Below are 27,343 nucleotides of genomic sequence, written 5' to 3' on the forward strand. Positions count from 1 at the left end.
GCTATGATTGTCGCTAAAAGAATTCCAAGAGCAAATAAAAAAAAAGATTCCTACAATACAGAGCAAGACAACCACCGCAGACACAATGATCCGACTAAACACATCGATCTGCAATCTCGCGAACTTGGCTAATTACTCTGATTATATTACTGATCATGCAACACCTGATGCCTCCATTTATAAAGTCAAATACTTTTTTTAATCTCAGTTTACCATCAGTCCTCCACGATGAAACGTATACTTGCTCACGTAGTTTTACTATTCACCTGTACAGTGGGATATGTAGCGAATAACGTGAAATATTCTGAAAGTACTACGAAATTACCGGTAGACGTCATAGAAGAAACTGTGAATAAAAAAGTTAGTGCTAATATAAATGAATCGGATAATAGTAACCGTAGTAAATACATGTATTTAGAAGATGTGTTGGTGGGATTGAAATATCAGAATTGGACTGAGGAGGAGCTGCCGTGTTTGAACCAAACGTTAGTGTTGATTCGGAGTTTGCAGAATTTTACGCTTTGGGCTGTTTGGGGTAAGTTTTATTATGCAAATGAGTACGGCTCCAAAAGCAATAAACTCGTTTAACGTGTAATGATCGCATATGACCTACTTGTGCATTAAATTTATTTTCTGTTTAATCTGTGGTCAACCAGAAAGTACCTACGCGACTTCTTGGCGGGAACAACTTTATTAGTAATCTGTGATGGCGGGAAATTGAATCGTCAGGTTCAGCAGTTTTCTATTATTTTCTAAATTAAGCTGAATACTTAATAACGTGTAATGATGGACTTTTAACTATTAAAGTTTTCGTGAAAGTGAAGGTAAATTAAATTTCATTTTTCTCTGCTATAGGAATGATAAAGATCGTTAAAAATATATTGTAGAGGCCTAAATGCACATGTCAGGTGTTTTTGTAAAATCGTGCATATTGTTTAAAATAGGGGTCGTTTGCACCACGCACAATCAAAGCTCTAAACATAGAACTTTTAGTACCTGCATATGTAACTCCTAAAAGTGGATGAAACGATTTTTCAATGAAGTTTATCTAAATCACTACCTATCTTTCCAACTCAAAGAATTACTATCACATTTTAATAATAATATTCTAACGAAGGAGAGCGGTTGTTAAATAATGTTTTTATACATTTTCGAATAGACTAAGTTTATGTACTTATTGTCAATAGAATGGGACTCCGTTTCATCTCAGCCTCTTGGCCTTCTCTCTGGCAACCGATACCAACTAGGCAACTTCGACCAATGCATGAACCCGCCATGGATGTCCACCTATCCTGAAGTGGAGTCCCAGTACTGCTTAGCTGAAGTTTCCCTTGAGAGGAGCGATCATGCGAAAAAGAGACGGCTAGATGACATAAAACCCTACGAAAACGCACTGGATTTTATACAAGTGAGTGTCCTTTTTGTTATAAAATTGAGTAGGTACTAGATAAAAGATCAGTATGCATTTAAGTAAGTTATCTGCGACACCCGATAAGATAACTTGTAACTTTAGTTACACGTTTGTACAACTTTTGACGTATGAACTACACTCAACATCAAATAAACCGCTCCTTTCGAGACGCGAACTTTAACGATTTTCTTCTGACACAATCATGGTGCCCCAACAATATTGGTGTTATTTGAAAGAACATTTAATTTAAAGAAAAACACATTTAATTTCTTAATAAATAATTAACATATACCTACCATAAATGTGACTTGATAAAATACCTCACTTTGGGTCCACCTATGGGATCATTAGACCAATTTTTATGGTTATAAAACCAAATAATGATCTCACGTGTCCTCTTTAACAGATGGATAGCGATTAACAGTTTTATAGCCATAAAAGTTGGCTCAAGCGTAACTACCTATTTTTTGAAGAAGTGACCCTGGATCCTTCTAAAGACACATTTTTGGGGTAAAAACCTTTCCTTTAATGAAATGAAGGTTAGAACTAGGCTTTTAAATGGTGCCAATATTGGTGGGAAGTGGGGATGCATACGTTTGAAAATGCTTGTCGCGGGAGGTGCGATTTATTTGATGTCGAGTGTAGAATAAAATTGTCTGTTGAAAGTTACTCAAACGTGTAACTTTTTTAAGTTACAATGTTATTCATATTGGGTATCGCTGAATGACGATGAGTAGTTAATATTGAAGCTCTATAAAAACTTAGTACATTTAATATTATTATTATTAATTGGTCTATAATTATTCTTATCTGATTCACCTGTACCTACCTATTGCAACATTTGCATGCTGAAACACAATGCCCTTAGTCCGTGCGATATAATTAGTGTCTTGATGCTAAGTGACATCATTCGTAAATGGCAATGAAATTCGCCCTAAGCGACGCACATCTTCTCTACATTAATTAGTATCTTGATGCTAAATGAGATTATAGTTTGCAAATGGCAATCAAATTCGTTATTAACATGCGAAGCACATAAACTATGTAAATATATTTTTTTATACACAACGAGGAGGCTCTTGGCCTGTATCAGTGATGATCAGGCCGAAGGTGGAAGCGATTTTATGCTACTTATTATGATTTTACGATATTATGCTCCCCTACATTATACATTTTTGAAGATTATAACGCCCGTATTCATAAACATTACTATGAGGTCTCACAGTGCGCGTGGACGCACAGGGTGACACACGAATCAATCACAGAGCTCTATTCAACGCTGTGCGTTCGATTTGCTGCCTCACATAAGCAAGCATCAATGTAAATACGGGCGTTAATAACATCCACTTCTCGTTTCCACCGCTACAACTTCTGTGTAGCCAGGATCTGCAGGTCGACTGTCAATATAAATCCAACCAGTGAAGGTAAAGTTTGTACCGCGGGAAAGTTAAACTGTCATTGGACCTGCAACGTTACCTATTATTATTACCATGTTGCTTATAGATTTATAACTAGAGCATTTGGCTCATTTGTATAAGTGGTCCACTATTATTTAAATTGACTAAATATTCCCAGCACCACACGCCAAACGTCCGTCCACTATCCCACTTGACATGGGGTGCTTGCGTGCCTTCCGTATGCCAACCACGTTCAGTAGAACGCCTGGTGAGCGCAGTGCTTGCCCGCAGCCATCTTAGCGCGGCTGGGCTGCGCCCGCGCATTGCTGTGAGCGAGCCCTGTCAGCAGACAAACAGCCCGAGGAAATTCGACGCACTGTTCTACGCTTTCGTGTACGTATTTCCTTAGTACCTATTAGTACCTTCATAGCAACGTTTGCCTGTGTATTTTAATGATCTTTCAAAAACCCTTAAATGAGATTCTTACCATTTCTATTATTTCATAGCTACCAGGTCTATTAGCATTCTTTAAAATGCTAATGATTCTGAATATTTTGGCAAACTCCTTTAAGCATAAAAGTTTATTTATCACTAGCTGACCCGGCGAACTTCGTACCGCCTTAGCGTAGAGATTTTCTTAATATTTTTTTCCGTAAGAACCATCCTTGGACTTCCACAAACATTTAAAAAAAAGAATTATCGAAATCGGTTCAGCCGTTCACACGTGATGCCGTGACAACGCGAAACGGGTTTCATTTTTATATATATAGATAAAAAGTGACTCTTAAAAATGCTTTTCTGTCTAAAAATAGCTACTGTACGTTATGATTGATCTTAACGGGATATATTTTTAACAATTCTTTACATTATTTGTTACAGAGCTCTTATGGTTGGACTAGCCATAATTTGTTTGATATGCACAATAATTAACGCTAGAAGAGAAATCAGTAACAGCTTGAGTGAGTATTTGTTTAATTCTTCCATAGATCTCTCTTTACCATCAAATAGTTGTAAAATTAACATATCTTTCAGGTTACAATGTCTGCAAAGCTTTCTGTCTGAAAGAAAACTCGAAAGACCTGCTGAAAATGCAAAAAGACGGCATTGAAGTTATCTATGGAATACGATACCTAACAATCTGCTTCATTGTGATGTGCCACCAGGCTGGCATGCTGAATTCTGGGCCGATCAGCAATGGCATAGGAGTTGATAAAGCAAGTACATGGACATAATAATATTCTTTATACATGCTTACAATATTATAATTTCCATTACAACTAGATTTCTGTATTAAGATGTGAAAGTGATTCTTTGAGTTGAAAGATAGCCATTCATTTAGGAAAACTTTATTAAAAAATCGTTTTCATCCATTTTAGGAGTCACTTAGTTAAGTAAAGAAAAGTCCTCTAACTGTAGAGACTTAATTGTGCGCTGTGTAAGTGCCCCTATTGTAATAAGCATGATTTTATAAAAATAACTGTCAAGGGCATTTAGGATTCTAAAATCTACTTTTAACGATCTTTATATCATTCTAGGAGGTAACTTTATCACCATTTGCCATATTTATCCTTCACGATGACGTATTTGTGGACACTTTCTTCGTGATCTCCGGATTCCTCATGGCCAAGACCATCACAGCATACGAGAAACTTCCTAACATCTTCTTGCTACTATTGAAAAGATACATAAGGTATAATATGAATACTGTTTTAATTGATTGATTTAATTAGCTGAATTCATTGAGATTTATAAAAACTTAGTACATTTAATATTATTATTATTAATTGGTCTATAATTATTCTTATCTGATTCACCTGTACCTACCTATTGCAACATTTGCATGCTGAAACACAATGCCCTTAGTCCGTGCGATATAATTAGTGTCTTGATGCTAAGTGAGATCATTCATAAATGGAAATAAAATTTACCCTAAGCGACGCACATCTTCTCTACATTAATTAGTATCTTGATGCTAAATGAGATTATAGTTTTCAAAAGGCAATCAAATTCGTTATTAACATGCGACGCACATCATAAACCATGTAAATATTTTTCTACTATCCACAACGAGGAGGCTCTAGGCCTGTATCTCACCCAGGCCGAAGGTGGAAGCGATTTTATGCTACTTATTTATGATTATTTTACGATATTATGCTTTCCTACATTATACATTTTTGAAGATTATAACGCCCGTTTTCATAAACATTACTATGTGGTCTCACAATGCGCGTAGACGCACAGGGTGACACACGAATCAATCACAGAGCTCTATTCAACGCTGTGCGTTTGATTTTCTGCTTCAGATAAGCAAGCGTCGTTTGTGAATACGGGCGTTATTATCATCCACTTCTCGTTTCCACCGTTACAACTCCTGTGTAGCCAGGACCTTAAGCTTGACTGTCAATAAAATCGAACCAGTGAAGGTAAAGTTTGTACCGCGGGAAAGTTAAACTGTCATTGGACCTGCAACATTACCTATTATTACTACCATTTTCTTTATAGAAAACTGGATCATTTAGCTCATTTCGTCGCTTGCCTCTCTAACTGACGTAACTGACATTTTGCAAAATTTCCAGGCGATTAGACAGATCGATTCGTCTTGCAAAATTGATTAAGATGGTGTAGTTATCTCAGTTTTGAAAAAAATGACAGATACGTCAGTTAGAGAGGCAAGCGACGATTCGTGAAGTGCATTGTTGTTTAAATTACTATGTTTTCCCAGCACCACACGCCGAACGTCCGTCCACTCTCCCATTTGACATGGGGAGCCTGTATACCCTCGGTATGCTAATCACGCTCAGTAGAACGCCTGGTTATGCCAGTGCTTGCGTGCTTACATAAACATGGTTTATAAAGAAAACTGGACTATTTAGCTCATTTGTGTAGCGCAGCTATGTTGTTTAAATTGACTCTGTTTTCCTAGCACCATACGCCAAACGTCCGTCCACTATCCCACTTGACATGGGGAGCTTGTGTACCCTCGGTATGCCAACCACGTTCTGTAGAACGCCTGGTGAGCGCGGTACTTGCCCGCAGCCATCTTAGCGCGGCTGGGCTGCGACCGCGCATTGCTGTGAGCGAGCCCTGTCAGCAGACAAACAGCCCGAGGAAATTCGACGCACTGTTCTACGCTTTCGTGTACGTATTCCTTAGTACCTATTGGTACCTTCGTAGCAACGTTTGCCTGTGTATTTTAATGACCTTTCAAAAACCCTTAAGCAGGGTACTCAACTAGCCGTGTAGCGTGTAATGTATCAGATACTGTATCAAGTGAGTACATAGGCACGAGCCCGCTGCGAGCTGCTCGCGCGTGGTTCGCAGGGAGAGAGACACAAAGACGGCTCGCAGTAGGATTCAGGAGCTCGCAGCCAGATACGCGATGACCGTGGACGAGCCGTACTCACTTGAAGGTTGATTACGTTACATGCTACGTTACGTGTTACATGGCAGGTGAGTACCCCGCCTTAGATGAGATTCTTACCATTTCTATTATTTCATAGCTACCAAGTCTATTAGCATTCTTTAAAATGCTAATGATTCTGAATAATTTGGCAAACTCCTTTAAGCATAAAAGTTTATTTATCATAAAAAGTGAATCAAAAATGCTTTTCTGTCTAAAAATAGCTACTGTACGGTATGATTGATCTTAACGGAATATATTTTTTAACAATTCTTTACATTATTTGTTACAGAGCTCTTATGGTTGGACTAGCCATAATTTGTTTGATATGCACAATAATTAACGCTAGAAGAGAAAACAGTAACAGCTTGAGTGAGTATTTGTTTAATTCCTCCATAGATCTCTCTTTACCATCAAATAGTTGTAAAATTAACATGGTCTTTCAGGTTACAATGTCTGCAAAGCTTTCTGCCTGAAAGAAAACTCGAAAGACCTTCTGAAAATGCAAAAAGACGGCATTGAAGTTATCTATGGAATACGATACCTAACAATCTGCTTCATTGTAATGTGCCATCAGGCTGGCATGCTGAATTCTGGGCCGATCAGCAATGGCATCGGAGTTGATAAAGCAAGTATAACGACATAATAACATACTTTATACGTATAATAGAAATGAAATAGATACTTACAATATTATAATTGCCAAGACAACTAGATTTCTGAATTAAGATGTGAAAGTGATTCTTTGAGTTCAAAGATAGCCATTCATTTAGGAAAACTTTATTGAAAAATCGTTTTCATCCATTTTTAGGAGTAAGTGACTTCTAAAAAGTGAAGTACTTAACGAAAAGTCCTTTAACTGTAGAGACTTAATTGTGCCCCTATTGTATTATGTATGATTTTATAAAAATAACTGTCAAGGGCATTTAGGATTCTAAAATCTACTTTTAACGATCTTTATATCATTTTAGGAGGTAACTTTATCACCGTTTGCCATATTTATCCTTCACGACGACGTATTTGTGGACACCTTCTTCGTGATCTCCGGATTCCTCATGGCCAAGACCATCACAGCATACGAGAAACTTCCTAACATCTTCTTGCTACTATTGAAAAGATACATAAGGTATAATATGAATACTGTTTTAATTGATTGATTTAATTAGCTGAATTGATTGAGATGTCTGAGTAATAATGGCAATGATACAAATTCAATTATGTGGTTACATTTATTCGTATAAATAAAATGTAAACGGATATGCGTCAGATACTATTTGCATTCACATAACAACAAATGGCCGTGCTTTTTACTGCCTATTCTATGACAAGTAGGTAGTTAGTTATATGTGTACTCGTAGTTTCTCTAATGACGATGTCATATAAACTTAATGCTTAGAATTTGTTAATGCCTGTCTTCGCCACTGGGTATATTTTTTTTACAAACAAATATTAGTAATTTGTAAATCCTCGTGGAAAACTAAATATTTTTGTTTTACGATTAAGTTTACTTCAATAGTCCAGCGGAGGCGGGTTTCAAACCCGCATTCTTTGGATCTCGATTCGACCTTTCCGACATCGATACTATTGGACTATTGACGCTCGAATATAAAGGCCTATTCAAACCTGAGCGATATTCGCTGCCGCTGTGGGTACATACCACGCGGGTTTCGCTCAGGTATTTAGTATCAAGTACCGCGGCTAGAGCGTTTTCTCTGCCGCAGGCGGAAGCGAATACCGCTTAGGTCTGAACAGTATTTTTACCGCATACCCACTGGGTTTTCTCTGCCGCAGATGGTAGCGAATACCGCTTAGGTCTGAATAGGCCTTTAATAGGTATTAAAGTATTGTATTTTTTTAAAGATACTTAAACTATTTTCAGACTAGTGGTAGCTCTAGCAGTGGTGGTATTCTACGTGTGTGCCATCTTCCCTCTCACCGGCTCCGGCCCTCTGTGGGAGAGGTTCGTGGCGGGCGAGACGGACGCGTGCCGAACCAACTGGTGGCTCAATATACTCATGCTGAGCAACTATATCAACACGGATAATGCGGTAAATATTATTTGAAGTTAGCGGAATAGAAGGAGGAACTTCTTATGATATATTTGCCTACTATGAACCTATGAACAAAAACGTGAGAGCATTAGGAGATATCATTACAAAAATACATGATTCAATTGTCCTTCAACAACAACAACAAACAGATTTTTTTAAGTTATAAAGCTTTCGTCTACCAAAATCAACTTCTTGACGTAATTACTCTCTTTCGGTCCCCAAACTAGATATCAAATGAATTCTTTTTCTGAAATGATCTCTTTTCAGTGCATCGTAGTCTCCTGGTACATTCCTTGCGACTTCCATCTATTCGCGCTGACCATCCTCACATACGCGCTGTACAAACGTTGGCGCGGGTTTGGGCTGGTCTGCGCCTGCGTTCTGACCACCGCCTCCGTCATCACCCCAGGAGTTGTCAACTACGTCAACAATCTGTCTGCGGTGCAGCTGTTTACTTTTGAGTGAGTTCATTCAACAATCAACATCCACCTTTAGTAGCTGCTCTTCGGAGCATCTTTGACGTCCATTGGCAGCCCGCAACATTAGCTAAGTCATTGGGATACTGGTTCTACCAAGAACTGGTTTTCCCTTGCATCCCGACGACCGCCTCCGTCATCACCCCAGGAGTTGTCAACTACGTCAACAATCTGTCTGCGGTGCAGCTGTTTACTTTTGAGTGAGTTCCTTCAACAATCAACATCCACCTTTAGTAGCTGCTCTTCGGAACATCTTTGACGTCCATTGGCAACATTAGCTCAGTTATTGGGATAATGGTTCCAAGAACTAGTTTTCCCGTGCGTCCTGACGACCGCCTCGGTCATCACCCCAGGAGTTGTCAACTACGTCAACAATCTGTCTGCGGTGCAACTGTTTACTTTTGAGTGAGTTCCTTCAACAATCAACATCCACCTTTAGTAGCTGCTCTTTGGAGCATCTTTGACGTCCATTGGCAACCCGCAACATTAGCTAAGTCATTGGGATACTGATTCTACAAAGAACTGGTTTTCCCTTGTGTCCCGACCGCCGCCTCCGTCATCACCCCAGGAGTTGTTAACTACGTCAACAATCTGTCTGCGGTGCAGCTGTTTACTTTTGAGTGAGTTCCTTCAACGTCCACCTTTAGTAGCTGCTCTTCGGAACATCTTTGACGTCCATTGGCAGCCTGCATCATTAGCTAAGTCATTGGGAATATTGGGATACTGATTCTACAAGAACTGGTTTTCCCGTGCGTCCTGACGACCGCCTCAGTCATCACCCCAGGAGTTGTCAACAGTTTGTCTGCGGTGCAACTGTTTACTTTTGAGTGAGTTTCTTTTACATCCACCTGTACAACTACACAGCTCCTTAGCACAAACAGCAATTTGGGCACCTAACAGCTTCCTGGACATTACGTAAATCAGGCAATCTGTTTCTAGTCCGTAGTTACTAGCAGTTGAGAAGTTTTCTTCTCCTACTGACGTAGTCAGTTCTACCAGGTAATGCGACAAGTTATGTAAGTTGTTTTCAGATATCCTTATTAAGCAACGAATTTTCACATGAGTGCTACGATAGTAGGTATGGTCGTTTTTATTGAACCCGATCTAGTCTAGTATGAGGCATATCTAAATAAATATTTTGAGGTCAGATGTCTTGCGTGATCAGCCTTCAATCATTTGATGCGCGTTGATGACCTGACCAGTGTTTGACATGCATATTTGTCTTCTACTGACATACGAGTCAATGACTAGGGTAGGTAGGTATCTCCAGTTAAAACGGTTAATTTGTCATGCTCATCATGCATACGCTTTATGATTACTCAAAGTGCACGGTGCACGCCCTTGATATAGCTAATTAATAAACTGGTCAAACGACTTTAATGTTATTAAAGGAACGATAAGATCATCAACTGGGTCCATCAAGGGAATAAATTATTCGGTATAATTGCTTAATTGATTCGTCGTCCCAATTGAGGTCTCTTAACAGTTAATTCGTCTCATCAAGAACTTTAATGTGCAGTGGCAGAAGCATTTGAGTGCCATCGCACTCGCAAGTTTTTCACACGATAGGTCAGTGGTCGGCGGTTCAACACGCAATATTGTACGACTTAGACAATTCATACTGCCCTTCAATTAATAACAAATAATACTTAGGTAAACACCACTTAGAACATCTTAGTGCTACAAAGATCTATTCAGATCTTACACAATATTAACTCAAAAATTTCGCTAATTTTTATAGTAGGTAAAGCATATTTGTGAAATATCATGAAATACTAAAGGTTAATACGGACAAATTACGAAGGTCAATCTACGAGTATATTATGACGGTCAAGTGAAATTTCAATGATCGTAGTGTGTCATATGACTATGCTTGTATTGTCTGAAAATCAATTAAGAGGCCATGCTGAGACGGACCTTTAAAGTCATGATTAAGACAGTATGTACTTGAAGTACGAGTACTTATGATTGTGGGGTTGTGGCCTCAGTTCAAAGTCTCAAGACAAAGATAAGGCCTGTAAGGTACCATGAACAATAACATTACGAAACCTCTGTTATTTTCCTACGTTTGTTTGTTTACACTTGGGAGATTGCGTGAGCAATCTATAGGAAGTGATTAAAATAGCTACAAAGTCAGGTTGATTGTTTAGAAAAAGTAGAGATGCCCGTTTTCACCATCAATACCTAATTTTTAAGTGACCTCTATGAAAACAAAATGCCTGTTGTATGTTACCATAGGGGTCACTTAAAAAATCGGAATTGATGGTGAAAACGGTCACTTAAGAGTACCTATATTTTCTAAACGATTCGATTCGGTCGATTTTTTGGATATTCAATTTACCAAAGTTATTAAAAATTCAAGTTAATCACATGGAAGTCTGTTAAAGTTTTCAATTATAAGTCATAGATTTAGTGCTGCTAAATTACAGACAGATAAATAACCAAGCTAGCTCTAGCTCTACTTGTCTATAGGTCTGAAACATTTTACTCATTACGATCTACACTATGCAGTCACATAACTACTTAGGTGCGTGTACACACAATTCAACGAACTTCGCCGTACTTTTCTCGAATGTTGTGTCATCACCACACTCATCACCATCATTGACTATAGTAGACTCATTTGTTATTGTCCTATCATAATGTATTTTTCCACCTGCATTATGTAAGGTGCTAGGTCTAGGTAGATATAAAGTGTAGTCTGTAAGACAACGCGTGTCATCGCGTGACTCCCTCATAATTGCGTTTGCCCATTGTTGATAGGAGTTTACTTATATTTCAATGAACTTGTATAAATTACAGTTTTATAAAGGGCTAATTAAACAATGATTATGTTAGTACATAGAAATCTCCATTGGGTAATTCTTAATGTAAGCTAATAATGACTTTTTTTGGATTACAATCTAGATTAAAACTGTATTTATTGTTGGTTGTAAATGTACCTTGTTGATTGTACTCTGTGTTTTTTGTACAAATAAAATAAAATAAACCATAATAATAATACTTGTATCTCTTCTAAGTGCTTGACCACTTCAATTAAAGATACAAACTAACTTATTGCCAGCATTAAAACATTTATTATGTAAGAAGGCTTTTAAAAAGCACTTTTACACATCCCGGTATTAACCCTACCACTGCTTCAGGACAATAAATGGCCAGTGCTGAGAAGAAGCAGCGTAAGAAACTCAATAAACATGTACTCGTATACTTATTCCAGATTCCAGTAAATGTACTGGTTTGAGAATCACAAAGCCTAATCTTTTTAAATATTTATTAGTCATCAATGTTATAAGTATCATAGACTCAGGAACTAAGAGACAGGAATATGATGTTTTATATTTTGATGAAACGAAAGCTAAAGTTGCTTACCATTTTAAACACTTTTATTTCAGTTTCGTAGCCAACCCTCGAGCAAACGCCCAGTTTCAAATAGCATACATCAAGACCCACACCAGGGCAGCTGCGTATATCATCGGATTCTTTGCTGGGGGCTACTTTGCCAGTAAGAAGAAAAATAATATCGTATTATCAAAGGTTAGTATCATATCAAACTTACTGAATTAAGTAATTTTTCTAGGAGGAAAGTTTCATAGGTATTCAAACTATTTCCTGTTTTACGTGAAGGTACGAAGACCTTATTTTATTCAGCTCTTTTCCATCAGGGCTGGGCTGTAGGTACTAAGCGAGGCTAAAAAAATTAGATAATATTACTGTGGGATTTTTCATCCACAATTAATCATCATCATCATTTCTGCCATAGAATGTCCACTGCTGAAGGCTTCCCCCAACATCCAATTTAAAACCTTTGATTGAAGAATGAAATCCGAAATTTTACCATCTAATATAAATCACTGCCTAAATACATGCTTATTATCTTGTGGAACTTTTAATCCTACCAATATTATAAAAAATGCGAAAGTTTGTATGGATGTCTGGATGTTAACATGTTTTTTACTCTTTCACGCAAAAACTACTGAACGGATTTTGATGAAACTTTACAGTATTATTGTTAATAACCCAGAATAGCATTAGGCTATAATTTATGACGATCTGTGACAAACTAAATTTCAGGCGGGTGAAGCCGCGGGCAACAGCTAGTACTAATAATTAGTAAATGTAAAAAATAACTCCAGAATGAGTAGTGCTTGCTCTACCACCGCGACAGCTCACGAAACTTGCCTTATGCCCGTTTTCACCAACAATCCCTAATTTTTAAGTGACCCCTTTAAAAACAAAATTTCTGTTATGTGTTACCATAGGGGTCACTTAAAAATTAGGGATTGATGGTGAAAACGGGCATTATTTTCTTAAAATTACTTAAAAAAACCTTACCAGAAACGCTCAGTGACCGGCGCGTGCGCAGCCACAGTCATCATGTTACTGGTCATGGTGATCGGGACGTCATACCTGTGGCGCAGCTACTCGCCGACTGAGGGCGCGCTGTACGCCGCTGCCAACCGTCCCGTGTGGGCCATTGGTGTGGTTCTACTGATACTGTGCTGCTCTTTTGGTGATGTCCGTAAGTACCTAATAAATAAATCCATCCGATCAGATACCTACGAATAGCTAAGGCGGTATTTGTTTTTTTTTTAACATTTTACACTGCACCTTGCTAGCCCCAAGCTAAACAAAGCTTGTAGTATGGGTACTAGACAACGGATATTATCATGCTTTACTTTTTTTTTGTAAATACATAATATACATAGAAAACGCCCAGACCCGTCACAGAAATGAAAACTCATCATTTCAATTTCTGCCCGGCCGGGAATCGAACCCGGGACCTCTCGGCACAGTAGTCCGTTCTGAACCACTACACCAAACGGCCGACAATATCTATAAATTACCTGTATCATAACCATTTAGATCACTTTACAATTACGAATATACAGTATTTACCTGACTGCGCCAGAAGGAGGATTATGTTTTGAGGGCCTATATCCAGTAGAAAAATGAAATGATAATGAAAATTAATAGTAGGTATAAATAATTAAAATCATGAGTCAATATTAGGTATTATAATAAATTGTCTACGAAAATGCTACGAACGTATCCCGTAGTTTATAGCGTAAGCGATGTCTAGTAGATTCGTAGCACACTCGTAGGCCTCGTAGCGCGTAAATTACAGTTTTTCGAGGGTTTTTACGATGGTACAAATCTTAAATTTTAATCACCTTATCTTTTCAGCAGCAGTGTGTGGATCCCGTTTTACCCCTTTAGGGGTGGAGTTTCGTAAAATCCTATCTTAGCGGATGCCTACGTCATAACATCTACCTGCATGTCTTTCAGCCCGATCCGTCCATTGGTTTGGGCTGTGCGTTGATAGATCACTATGTCAGTCAGTCAGTCACCTTTGAGTTATTATATTTAGGTGATATGGTTTTTCTTAAATGCTGACTAAAATTCCCATAAATCTAATGCAGTCTGAATTTTAGTGCTGTTCAAATCTTCCATTTTCCTTTTGTAAATGAGCCGTGTTCCTGTAGTGGAGACTGACTGACCTGATCTTCTTCTTTTCTTTTCGTGTCGACAACAAACCTACACAGTGTCAGCCCAAATCTCTGCCGTCAGTAGCACCAGAGTAAATACAAATGAGTAGGTCATCTTCATAGAAACGCATCGAGCGCGGTTTGTATGTGAGCGCGCCAACACGTATGCGGCGCGCACGCACACACTGACAAAATTTAGCGGGGATTAGCGGAGAGCCAGTCATGGTTGCGCCGAATTTTGTCAGTGTGTGCGTGCGCGTTTCTATGAGATGACCTACTCATTTGTATTTACTCTGGTAGCACTCATCAAATCTCGAGTGCAGCTGCTCGGGCACTCAGGGCACGACATGAGGAGAGAGATGACAATGACTGACCTGATAATAACGATGGTTTGTTCCAGCGCTGCTGAAGAGCTTCCTCTGCTGGTACCCGTGGGTGCCGCTGAGCCGGCTGGCGTACGGCTTGTACCTCACGCACACTGTGCTCATCATCAGAAACGTCGGCATTGCTAGGAACCCGGTCTATTATGACAACCTTTCTGTTGTAAGTTCTGCAAGAAAGTTCTTACTGCTTCCTTCTAAAAGAAACTACACTTTAGGCCTTAGCCTCGAGTTTAGCGGGCAGCGGGGCGGGAGCGGCGGCGGCGCGGGAGCGGGGCGGGCAACGCAGACCCGTTCTCGAAACAAGCGGGCAGCTCGCGCGGCGCTTTAGCGGCGAAATGTTGTGTTCGGGGTTGTGTTGTCGAGATATTTGTTTTTATTCGCAAACGAAATGTCTGAACAACGGCGACAATTTTATTTCGATTCAAATTTATTCCTAACGCTCGATTTATTGTGGGCAAAAGAAGGAGTGCGCTGCCCGCTCGTTGCCCGCTCCCGCGCCGCTGTTTTCGAGAACCGGTCTATTTGATTTTACGCATAAGATCCTGTCGCTCCCGCGCCGCCGCCGCTCCCGCCCCGCTGCCCGCTAAACTCGAGGCTGAGGCCTAACACCGGTAGCACAACACCAAGGCAAAACCAAGACCACAAAAATATTTCTACACACATCTGAGGGCTTAGTGTGAGTTTACGTAAAAAATGACATTAAATGTATCTATAAGGGATTGTTCAAAAAAAAAAAATTCAAAAATTCAATAATTTATTTGCTAGAATACATAATTACATGCCCGTTTTACAAGGCAGATCTTATAGTTAATATGATTCCCATGTATTCAGCCTGCAAGCAGACGTACAAATATTTTATCAGTCAGATTATTATTTAACATACAATGTCACAAATCAAATTAATGTATTAATATTTCCGTCAGCGTTCAGCGCTCCTAGCGGAAACTTTCAAGAACTGAAATTTTCATGCATTTTTTAAACGCGCTTACTAGAGAGCGCGTTTGATTTAAACTCACACTCAGCCCTCTGCTGTGTGATGTGTCTCTCCGTAGTACGAGTACGAGTAACGTACGATCAGCGCAATGGCAAAAAATTTTTTTTTAAAACTACGATTCCGCCATTACAACTAAATAAAATATAGTTGCAATACTCGTATAAAGCTGGAGAATCATTCCTGAATCCTCATTGTATTCAGCGAATAAATAATTTTCAAGTTCTTTGGTTTAAGTGCCTAAAATAAAATAGACAATACTTTAGAAATTAACGCTCAGGTAGGAGGAGAGTTGTGAATGTACCTCGATTATATCACCATGGCATTATGGAAGGTCTACAAGCCTTTGTAGACCTTCCATAATCATTATTATAAACTGAAAAACTTTGTAAAGCTCGCAAGAAGCCCTATGAATAAAATGGTAGACAAATGTATTTACATATTTTTACCGTTTTCAGTTCATGTCATCATTGAGTGTGATTTGTCTGGGGACCTTCTGCGCGTTCATCATCTGGCTCTTGGCAGAGGCTCCTGTCAACAACCTTTTCATTTTGTGCCTTAAACCTAGGTAACTTTTCAAGTTAACTACGCCTACTTTTACTTATTTATTTTATGAGCGATTACGCGCTGCATCCTATACGAGTAACATACTATGTACTAACTACCATTTCGTCGGACAAACATAATACTAGTATCAGGGATGCAGTGCAGTTAAACGCCCTTAAAAAATGTTAGACTCTATTTCAAAATAATTGGTATAGGGTGACCACACATTTTTATGAGTGCAAAATGAAACTTTATTATTGTTTAAAAATATTCAGTTCATAATTGACGTGCATGACATTTTATGGGCCTTTCTGTTTCCAAGTAATTTGTGGCCAATATCTCCAGATCAAAACCCAATATAAGTAACCATAATATAATATAATATAATATAATATAATATAATATAATATAATATAATATAATATAATATAATATAATATAATATAATATAATATAATATAATATAATATAATATAATATAATATAATATAATATAATATAATATAATATAATATAATATAATATAATATAATATAATATAATATAATATAATATAATATAATATAATATAATATAATATAATATAATATAATATAATATAATATAATATAATATAATATAATATAATATAATATAATATAATATAATATAATATAATATAATATAATATAATATAATATAATATAATATAATATAATATAATATAATATAATATAATATAATATAATATAATATAATATAATATAATATAATATAATATTGTCTAGACAAACCTAAAAAGGATTTAGGACGCTATTTGGATCAAATATGTAATTGCTCAATAATGAATAATAAATAAAAATAAAATAAATAAATAAATAAATTGAAAAAACGAAATCGTAATTTCTTTCAGAAAGAGACGCATCTCGAATGATGGAGAAAACACAATCGAAAGGCCAGAAACTAGTTCGGGTAAAACAGGAAACTTCAATGTTGGATACCTTCAAGAAAATTTAAAGGAAAATTTGAGCATTTCCTCTAAAATGTAAAATAGTACTGAAACTGTTGAGGATATTGTAACATAAACATTAATTAATGTCAAGTAATATAAATTAGTAAATAAGTACCTACTTACAAAAAGTAGGTACAGTAAGTAAGGTCTGAATAAAGCTTTAAGATTTTTTGTTACTTTTTTCGTGTTTTATTTTATTTTTATATATTTTAAACTTTCGAACGCTCGCTATCTTTAATCGAATTTAGTAGTGTTATTAACTGTGCTCTTGTACAATTTAATATTGTTTCAAAATCTGAAACACATAATCCTTCTTTAAAACAGTCGGGTAATAAGGCGTCGAAAAAGCGTCATCTATAAAATCTCCCTCACATTATTTTCACCGCGCACACGTTTCTGAATGTAAACGAAACAAACGCCCTTCGTTTCTGTACTTGGCAATGAAACGCCATTTAGTTCCACAAGAAACACACAGATGGCGCTAACATGTTCTTATTGTAAATTAAAAGAAAATTTTGTTTTCCATGTTTAGATGAATTGATGGTTACCCCAAATATTTTAGAAATAAGGAAAAGAAGAGAGAAAATCTACGATTATTAAGGTGCATTTAAAAACAATGCAGATGTAAACCATTCTTCAAATAATCAAACTGGACTGAAAAACCATGAAAAACCTGAAACTTTACGTGCCTTAAAATATTTTATTTGACAAACAAATAGTTTTCTCGTAATGTAGTTTATCTTTGTTTTCGTAATTCAAGGTTCAACTTAATTTAAATAAATAAACCATTCATTCTTATGTACAAAAATAAGAAATAGGCTTAGGTAGGTACGAGTAACTTTACATACCTTACCTAATTTAAATGTTGACTACATTTATTCATCCAAATAATTACTTACATGACGACGATTTAAATGGTTAATTTTGGTTTATGGGTCATGGTGTTTTTATGTGATTGTTAAAATTGAACCTTGCCCTACAATGCCCTTAAAGTAAGTCCGGAGTACTTTAAGTAATGAACGTTGTTATTCCGAATACTAGGGTGGGCACAAGTTGTAGCCCACTTGAATGTCACATTTTGGTGAATTTTCCTATAAAAATATTTCCCATAGTGTAGTATATTACACAAGAGATTCAACCTCCAAGATCTATTTGACAAGACTTTGTCCCTACCTAATCGTCAACTTTTGTAGATTGGTATAAAACCTTAAGCTATCCCTTTCATTTGGTTCCTTAAAAAGGAAACATGGTGTATTAGATCCTCTACCCATACAATCATTTGCTACAGGAAACTAACTTTGTCTCTACCTACATAATAGTCAACTTTTGTAGAGCAGCATATTTTAACTATTTGCTGTGTCTATTCTTTGGTTTCTAATCATGAAAAGGATTAAGGATTTGCATTAGATCTGGTATCCATATTTGCTAGGACCTAGGCTAGAAGCTCATCAAAAGGTGTATATTTTTTTATGAATTAACTGAAATGTACCATACATTAGATCCTCCCTCTACCCATACAATTTGCTACAGGGAACAAACTTTGTCTCTACCTAATAGTCAACTTTTGTAGAGCTGTATATTTTAACTATTTGCTGTCTCTATTACCTATTTGGTTTCTAATCATGAAGAGGCTTCTTAATTTGCATAGATCTGATCCATATTTGCTAAGACCTATGAAAGGTAGGTTAGGAACTCATCAAAACGTGTAGGTACATTCCTTTATGATAAAGCACCATAATGGTGGCCCAAGGTAAATCTGGAATTCTGGCTTCAGTTCCAGCGGAGCGCGACTGTTTGGCAACATAACAGCAGCCAACGCCGCGGCACATAATGACATAATTGACGGGGAGCGGGCGCGGGGCGAGGGGCGCATGCGCGCGTTTGACGGCCAAGGTCGAGGCCGCGCGATTCTGCCGCGCGCCGCCGCGTCGGCTGGTCCCTCGCCTTCTCGCTGGCTCTCACAAAACAACTTATGGGCCCCAAATGCGCAGTAAACGCCGCGAGTGACCCCGCAACAACACCCTGGACCCCCCATCATCAGCACAGGTAATCACCAAAACAAAAAAAAAGCAAACTCTACAATACCACATCGATCTGTTGTGTAATGTTTGTAATCACGCCCGCTACCTATATCTGCGCCGATTAGTGCTTTGCCGATAAATTTATTAACTGCGGAACGAGCTCGCAGTACGAATGCTGCTTAAGAGTGTTGAACAAAATGGTTTGTTCATTACTCGCGAAATTGGTCGCCTCACCTTGCGCACTTCTTACCTACACGGATCACGTCATCGCGTTAGACGCTAATCGTCCGAGCAAACACCGCTGTTGGTGTACTTGTTGTACCTGAGTAGGAAATAATAACTTCAGTTTCGTTAAATGTTAAAGCAAAACAGAGATGCCATGCCACCTGTGTTTTTCAGCGACTCTTTCAAACTCCTGCGTTAATAGATAAGTATGTTTGTTTTCGTGACGTTGCTACTTATATTTTGGATTCTGGCAAAAATATAAAGAAATTGAGATTCTTGTTACATTTCGTTGCCATTCCATCGATAGCTACGCCGCATATCAAAATCAACCTACGCTGTTTTTAGGTAGAGCTGTCGGTATCAACTAATTGTACAGAGAATTGTATAAACGTCGCTAGTTTTAAATCTGCTATTCATCTTATTTAATACATATTACCGGGCATTCCGATTTGATCCGAATGTTACAAGGACGCTTATTGGAACCCCACTAAATCATCATGTTGTTTCTTCTTTGTTTTCATACACCTTATTGACTTTGGCAAAAACATATAAAAACAATATGAAAACCTTTGTCCCCTTATCACTATTTTGTGTTCTACCGAGACAAATCTCAGGTTTTCAGTACCTACGTGAATCATTTTATGTGGACGACATATTTGTTTTGCACGGCGCAAGTCTCACCGGCGCCATCTATGTGTTTATCGCATCGTTGTTTATAATGGTTATTGTTTAGGGGGAAGATATCTCAGCACGATTTATTTATTATTGCACAAGGGTACGTAAACAAATATCAGAGGGCGTTTTCTCTTAGTCAACATCTGAGCTTAGAAGGTAAAATGAAAAAAAATTGACATACCTACCTAGAGTTTTGATTTAAATAGACATAATATTAATGAATCGTGTTTATATGATTTTTCCATCATAATATACAACTATTTTTATTATGTTCTTTTCTAAGGAAAATGAAATGTAGAGCTCAGAAATTTCTACTACGTAGGTACCTACTGATATTTTTTTATTGCAAAATATAAAATAATTTAAAAAAATACAAACGCCAGTATGTACAGCCCAAAACACAAGTAACACACCTAACTTATCCCCACTAATAAAAGCACCGATAAAAATATCTACCAACAACACCGAACTAAATTTGCCAGCCTTAAGCCCACACGCTGTACATAAATTAGCCAGCCTATCTATGTGTGCGAGTGGTTCATGTGTGCGCGCCTCCCCATCCCCTTGTATGTAGGTCAGAGGAAGCTGCGGGGGCGGCGGCGGGGGGAGGGGGCGCCCATCTCTGTTGCGCCTGTATCGATCCCGCCGCGCGGCCATAAAAAAACTTTTTTGACGGCTCTTGACGAAATACGTTAATAGGACCCGTTCCTTTGTTCTCTCAAGGGACAGTACCTAGCTCCGACTTTGAGATGTCCAGTTTTCTTATTAGTTATTTATGCTCGTGCTGCGCGTCATTTGTTACTTAACTACCTGCCTGTGTATGTACTTTTTTTCATTTAAGATATGAAATGCGTGGTGCCAGACCGAAGTCGTAATGAGAAGCTAGTCGGTCATGTTTAGTATTAGGGAGAAAATTTATGTTATTTCAAAAAAAAGTTGTTTGATGATTTTTAAATAAGTTTAAAAAGATCAAAACTTCAAAATAATCCGTTTTTAAATTAAGAAGATCAATCTTCAAAATAATCAGTCATATATCCACACAAATGTCAGAAATACCATTTCTTTTCCTTATAAAGCTTCAGATAGTTAGTTTAGTATTAGAGTGAGCTTTCATACAAATACTCTTTTCAGGTTACCGCGGTGACTTGAAAATCTATTCCCATTTTTTTATTACTAGGTTTACTATACAGGGTGTCCCGTAATGTAACGTCAAGCCGGAACTAGGTGTTGAGGCAAGTTGTGCTGGTTATCAGAAAAATATAAAAAAAAATCTATGTGGCATATTTTAAAAATAATAGGCATTTAAAAAAAATCAAAAAATTGTACTCCAGGTGACGGTCCTTTTACTCGTGTTGCCACAAATCTTCACTTTTTCCAAATTTTTTTTTTGTTATGTAACCCTGAATAATGCTTCTCTAAATTGTTATCAAAATTACAAAACCAGCTGCTCCAGCTTGGATGAAAAAAATACATTATTCTCAAANAACTATCGCCATTATTTTTCAAAAAATCAAAATTCGAAAAACTGGCCTAAGTACAACAGGTTCCCCTACTTATTCCAGATTCCAGTAAATGTACAGGTTTGAGAGTCACAAAGCCTAATTTTTTTAAATATTTATTAGTCATCAATGTTATAAGTATCATAGACTCAGGAACTAAGAGACAGGAATATGATGTTTTATATTTTGATGAAACGAAAGCTAAAGTTGCTTACCATTTTAAACACTTTTTTTCAGTTTCGTAGCCAACCCTCGAGCTAACTCCCAGTTCCAAATAGCATACATCAAGACCCACACCAGGGCGGCTGCGTACATCATCGGATTCTTTGCTGGGGGCTACTTTGCCAGTAAGAAGAAAAATAATATCGTACTATCAAAGGTTAGTATCAAACTTGAATTCTTTTTTGTAGGAGGAAAGTTTCATAGGTATTCAAACTATTTCCTGTTTTACGCGAAGGTAGTAAGGTACGAAGACCTTGTTTTATTTATCTCCTTTCCATCAGGGCTGGGCTGAAAAAATAGATACTTTGGGATTTTTTATCCACAGTTAAAATTTTATCATCATCATTTCAGCCATAGGAAGTCCACTGCTGAAGGCCTCCCCCAACATCCAATAATTAAACCTTTGGTTGAATGAAATCTTGCCGTTTTACCATCTGTAAACCACTGCCTAAATCATTTTTTAAATTCTTTTTTATTTGATGAATGACTTTTCACAAAGACATGTCAGTCATATTGTACCTACATTAATATTATACACCTACTATTACATTGTTATTATTGGGGTGCTTTTTCTTATGGAACTTGATAGATTTATTGATTAAAAAAATATCTCTAGAATTAGTGGTTAGTTAGTTAGTTAGTTTTGCAGGGCAATCGAATACCGCACTTAGCCTCATGATAGGGCCGTTGTGCGCGATTTGTGGTTTATCTTCCTACTCCAACCACCCCAGATCCCCCCAGAAGGCGAGCAGCCCGTCCAGGCTGCTGCAGGCTTCCTGTAGCGACGACGGTGATCGAAGAAATTGAGCCCGTTGTTCTTCCACGCTACTGCACTCCATGAGCACATGCTGCGGTGTTTCCTCTAGAATTAGTGGTACTAGCGCCACCACCACGACAGTTCACGAAAATTGCCTTTTGCCCGTTTTCACCATCAATCCCTAATTTTTAAGTGACCTCTATGTAACCAAAATTCCTGTTATTTCTTACCATAAGGGTCAGGGTAAGGGTTGTAATTAGGGATTGATGGTGAAAACGGGCATTATTTTCTTAAAATTACTTAAAAAAACCTTACCAGAAACGCTCAGTGACCGGCGCGTGCGCAGCCACAGTTATCATGTTACTGGTCATGGTGATCGGGACGTCATACCTGTGGCGCAGCTACTCGCCGACAGAGGGCGCGCTGTACGCCGCCGCCAACCGCCCCGTGTGGGCCATTGGTGTGGTTCTACTGATACTGTGCTGCTCTTTTGGTGACGTCCGTAAGTACCTACTTAATTCGCAAATAGGGATGTTTCCTGGGTCAAAAAGCAAGAGTTTTAATTAGTCCGTCAGTTAACTTATCAAAAAATACTCTACACGTATTTTTAAACTAATGAAAATTTAAAGAGATAAAGCGCGCCAAAGTTTATAAGAAGAGGCCCGTGACGTCAATGCGTTCATAAAAGTGCCGCACGTTGTGACGTCGTGCGGAACTTCAACGCACCATAACTATGTAATTATTTGTTAGATTGACAAATAAAAATATATGTGTCCAATATTTTTTGATATTAAACATGACGGACTAAAAAAATTTTTTTAGGAAACTTGCCTATTATATTATTCACCTATAGGTACTACAGGCAATACAGGCTCTTTCAGAACCTACTTCAGGCACCAGTCTTCACAATACGGGTATATGCTATACCAACGCACCAATTAGCACAGTATTGATACGAATGGTACCTACTTGCTCATATACAAAATAATGTATCACATACGAATGTTACACTATGGTATCTTTCCTGTGTGCTTACCATGAGTTTACGTTAGGTGTGCTCGCTAGCGACTGCGTAAAAAAATGACATTTAATTGTATGACATATTGTGCAGCGCCCCTAGTGGCTACTTTCAAGAAACAAAATCTTCATAGAGATTATTGACGTACTCGCTAGCGAGCACACCTAACGTAAACTCATGGTAGGTACACTGATGTGCTGTCGTGTGTAGTACCTAAAATATTGTCTCAGTACTTGCGCCCATTACTATAATATTTTTATTTTTTAAATTTTACTACATACTATAGATATAAAGAGCGCGGCGGTGATATTTATAATCGTAACTACATAATTAGAACACTTTATATGCAGTACACTGTGTGGCCTATAATATGTCCAGTATAAAAAATCATTAAATTTAAAATTACATTATTAAAATCATCTCTATTATCGTGAGTTAATTATAATAAGTTATCTACGAAAATGCTACGAACGTAGTTTGTAGCGTAAACGATGTCTAGTAGATTCGTAGCACATTCGTAGGCCTCGTAGCACGTAAATTATAGTTTTTCGAGGGTTTTTACGATGGTACAAATCTTAAATTTTAATCACCTTATTTTTTTAACACTACATGGCAGTTCAGAAACAGTATAGTATTTTATTTAAAATGGGTGCATTTTCCCTTTAAACGATGACTAAAATTCCCATAAATCTAATGCAGTCTTCAATATAAATTGTAATGTGACATGCAATAAACGTTTTGAATTTCAATTTGAGTTTGAAAATTGTAAAGTACGGCCAACTAGCAGCGATACAAAAGGTCGATACGACTGTCGAGTTGACAATATATTCTGTCTCTTCCCATCTTGTGTATTTGTCGTAATGTCTCGTTCTCTCGCCAAAATATGTCAAAGTCAGACGGGTTCACCCATGCCATAATGCATGACATTGGGTTTGTTTACATTTGGTATCGCTTCTCGTTGGCCGTAGGTACTTTAGTTCAAATCTTCCATTTTCCTTTTGTAAATGAGTCGTGTTCCTGTAGTGGAGACTGACTGTCCTGCTAATAACGATGGCTTGTTCCAGCGCTGCTGAAGAGCTTCCTCTGCTGGTACCCGTGGGTGCCGCTGAGCCGGCTGGCCTACGGGCTGTACCTCACGCACACTGTGCTCATCATCAGAAACGTCGGCATTGCTAGGAACCCGGTCTACTACGACAACTTGTCTGTTGTAAGTTTCAGCTGGTTTCAGCAATAAACACACTTAGGCCCGATTCGACCAAACAAGAGTAAATAATAATCTCAGAATAAATCGTCAGTTTTGACATAAGATTTCCCATAGTGAAACTGTCAATGTGCCAGTTATACCAGTTATACCTGCCCCCCTAGACAAAACGCACTTTTTGATCGAATCGAAAATCGAATCCGTCAAAACTCGATACAAGAAAGGGGCTTTTCGACCACTTATCGACTGGTTTGCGATTATAATTTGCACTTTGTCTAGACCCACAGGCCCCTTAGACAAAACGCACTTTTTGAACGAATCGAAAATCGAATCCGTCAAAACTCCATACAAAAAAGGGGCTTTTCGACCACTTTGCGACTAGTTTGCGATTATAATTTGCATTTTGTCTAGACCCACAGGAGTTATTCTCCGATAAAAGTTTGGTCGAATCGGGCCTTATTCTTTTAAAACACAGGTAAAACATAAAACATCTCCACGAAACTGAAAAAGAAATCCCATCAAAAACAATACTTGTCAAAAAAACCAAGTCTCGCAACTCAGTTGTTCTACGGTAAAAAGTTGTGAGATCCATGTAAATACCAAGTCCAGGCCAGGAAATCTTTAACGTTTTACATAAATATATTGACTTGGCCATCGCACTAAATAATTTAATTTACACGTGTTTTCATGCGATGGCCAAGTCAATATATTTATGTAAAACGTTAAAGATTTCCTGGCCTGGACTTGGTATTACATGGATCTCACAACTTTTTACCGTAGAACAACTGAGTTGCGAGACTTGGTTTTTTTGACAAGTATTGTTTTTGATGGGATCTCATTTCTTTTTGTATTTTGTAGACAGCAGTTATGTATCTAGAAAACTGGACCGAAATTGAAAAATTTTACTCGACTTGGCGGTTGCATTACCGTGCCCCCAAATATTTTAGTTTTTCCTTGATTCATACACCAAACTCTACTTATATTCCAAATTTGAAGCTTCTAGGTCTGCTAGAAGTGCCTAGAATTTTGATGATCGGTGAGTCAGTCAGTGAGTCAGTGAGTGACAAAATTAAGTAACTTTGACCCGTTATAATTCTTAAACTACTGGTTCAAATTGAATGAAATTTGAAATATACCGTGTCTTTACAATGCCTGCATAGCTAATGAAAATTCAGCCTTCTATTTTTATCCACAACGAAGTTACAGGCGGTCGAAAATGGCCTGAATTGCTTCGGGAAAAGGATGGTACGGCCGTGCCGCTTTTTTGCTCGACTTGGTGGGGGCACTGCCGTGCCCCCAGATTTGAAATTGAGACACTACAAATTGTTATAGAAATTATAAAAATAATGAATGAGAAAACTACGAGGGTAAGATGAAAGTTGTATAATTTATAGATTCCTTGACCATTAACAGATTATCAGGTTGTTCAAACATTTTAACTATAATTTTAGCATTGTTTCACACTTGAGACTAATATTTAAAACATATCACGACACTTATCTTGCTAGATCCTCCACCATCCTCAACAAAAGCTTTTGTTTCAATTACACATAGAAAAACAAAGCTTGTGTATAGAGAGAACACTGATATAAATGTATTTACTCATATTTTTGCCGTTTTCAGTTCATGTCATCATTGAGTGTGATTTGTCTGGGGACCTTCTGCGCGTTCATCATCTGGCTCTTGGCGGAGGCTCCTGTCAACAACCTTTTCATGCTGTGCCTCAAACCTAGGTAACTTTTCAAGTTAACTATGCCTACTTTTACTTATTTATTTTATGAGCGATTACGCGCTGCATCCTATACGAGTAACATACTATGTACTAACTACTATTTCGTCGGACAAACATAATACAGGAATGCAGTGCAGTCAAACGCCCTTAAAAAATGTTAGAGTCTATTTCAAAATAATTGGTATAGGGTGACCACACATTTTTATGAGTGCAAAATGAAACTCTTATTATTGTTTAAAAATATTCAGTTCATAATTGATACGACGTGCATGACATTTTATGGGCCTTTCTGTTTCCAAGTAATTTGTGGCCAATATCTACAGATCAAAACCCAATATAACCATAATATTGAAAAAACGAAATCGTAATTTCTTTCAGAAAGAGACGCATCTCGAATGATGGAGAAAACACAATCGAAAGGCCAGAAACCAGTTCGGGTAAAACAGGAAACTTCAATGTTGGATACCTACAAGAAAATTTAAAGGAAAATTTGAGCATTTCCTCTAAAATGTAAAATAGCACCTACTGGAACTGTTGAGGATATTGTAGCATAAACATTAATTAATGTTAAGTAATACTTAAGTTAGTATAAATAAGTACTTGCAAAAAAGAAGGTACAGTAAGTAAGGTCTAAAATAAAGCTTTAAGATTTTTTGTTACTTTTTTCGTGTTTTATTTTAAACTTTCGAACGCTCTCTATTTTAATCGAATTTAGTAGTGTTATTAACTGTGCTCTTGTACAATTTAATATTGTTTCAAAATCTGAAACACATAATCCTTCTTTAAAACAGTCGGGTAATAAGGCGTCGAAAAAGCGTCATCTATAAAATCTCCCTCACATTATTTTCACCGCGCACACGT

At 37.5% G+C, this 27,343-nt stretch overlaps 1 protein-coding gene across 1 annotated transcript; it reads left to right on the plus strand.

Annotated features, from left to right (window-relative positions):
- Positions 1-224: 224 nt before the first annotated feature.
- Positions 225-27,101, plus strand: LOC114364328 (nose resistant to fluoxetine protein 6). Its single transcript, XM_028320445.1, has 17 exons — positions 225-535; positions 1,188-1,408; positions 2,987-3,201; positions 3,688-3,767; positions 3,841-4,022; positions 4,344-4,514; positions 5,732-5,946; positions 6,501-6,580; positions 6,655-6,836; positions 7,180-7,334; positions 8,088-8,256; positions 8,527-8,720; positions 12,128-12,269; positions 13,071-13,254; positions 24,614-24,756; positions 26,374-26,483; positions 26,861-27,101. The coding sequence occupies exons 1-17, from the start codon at positions 229-231 to the stop codon at positions 26,994-26,996; spliced, it is 2,886 nt and encodes a 961-aa protein (XP_028176246.1). The 5' UTR covers positions 225-228; the 3' UTR covers positions 26,997-27,101.
- Positions 27,102-27,343: the final 242 nt, after the last annotated feature.

Source organism: Ostrinia furnacalis, unplaced genomic scaffold, assembly GCF_004193835.3.
Source record: "Ostrinia furnacalis isolate ACB-3 unplaced genomic scaffold, ASM419383v2 OfSCF7374, whole genome shotgun sequence".
Lineage (NCBI taxonomy): Eukaryota > Metazoa > Arthropoda > Insecta > Lepidoptera > Crambidae > Ostrinia > Ostrinia furnacalis.

Excerpts from the sequence above, each read along its gene's own strand:
- LOC114364328 (XM_028320445.1), top strand. The coding sequence starts at position 229 with ATGAAACGTATACTTGCTCACGTAGTTTTACTATTCACCTGTACAGTG. Across the intron at positions 6,581-6,654 it reads AGAAAACAGTAACAGCTTGA|GTTACAATGTCTGCAAAGCT; the intron begins GTGAGTATTTGT and ends ATGGTCTTTCAG. Across the intron at positions 7,335-8,087 it reads CTATTGAAAAGATACATAAG|ACTAGTGGTAGCTCTAGCAG; the intron begins GTATAATATGAA and ends AACTATTTTCAG.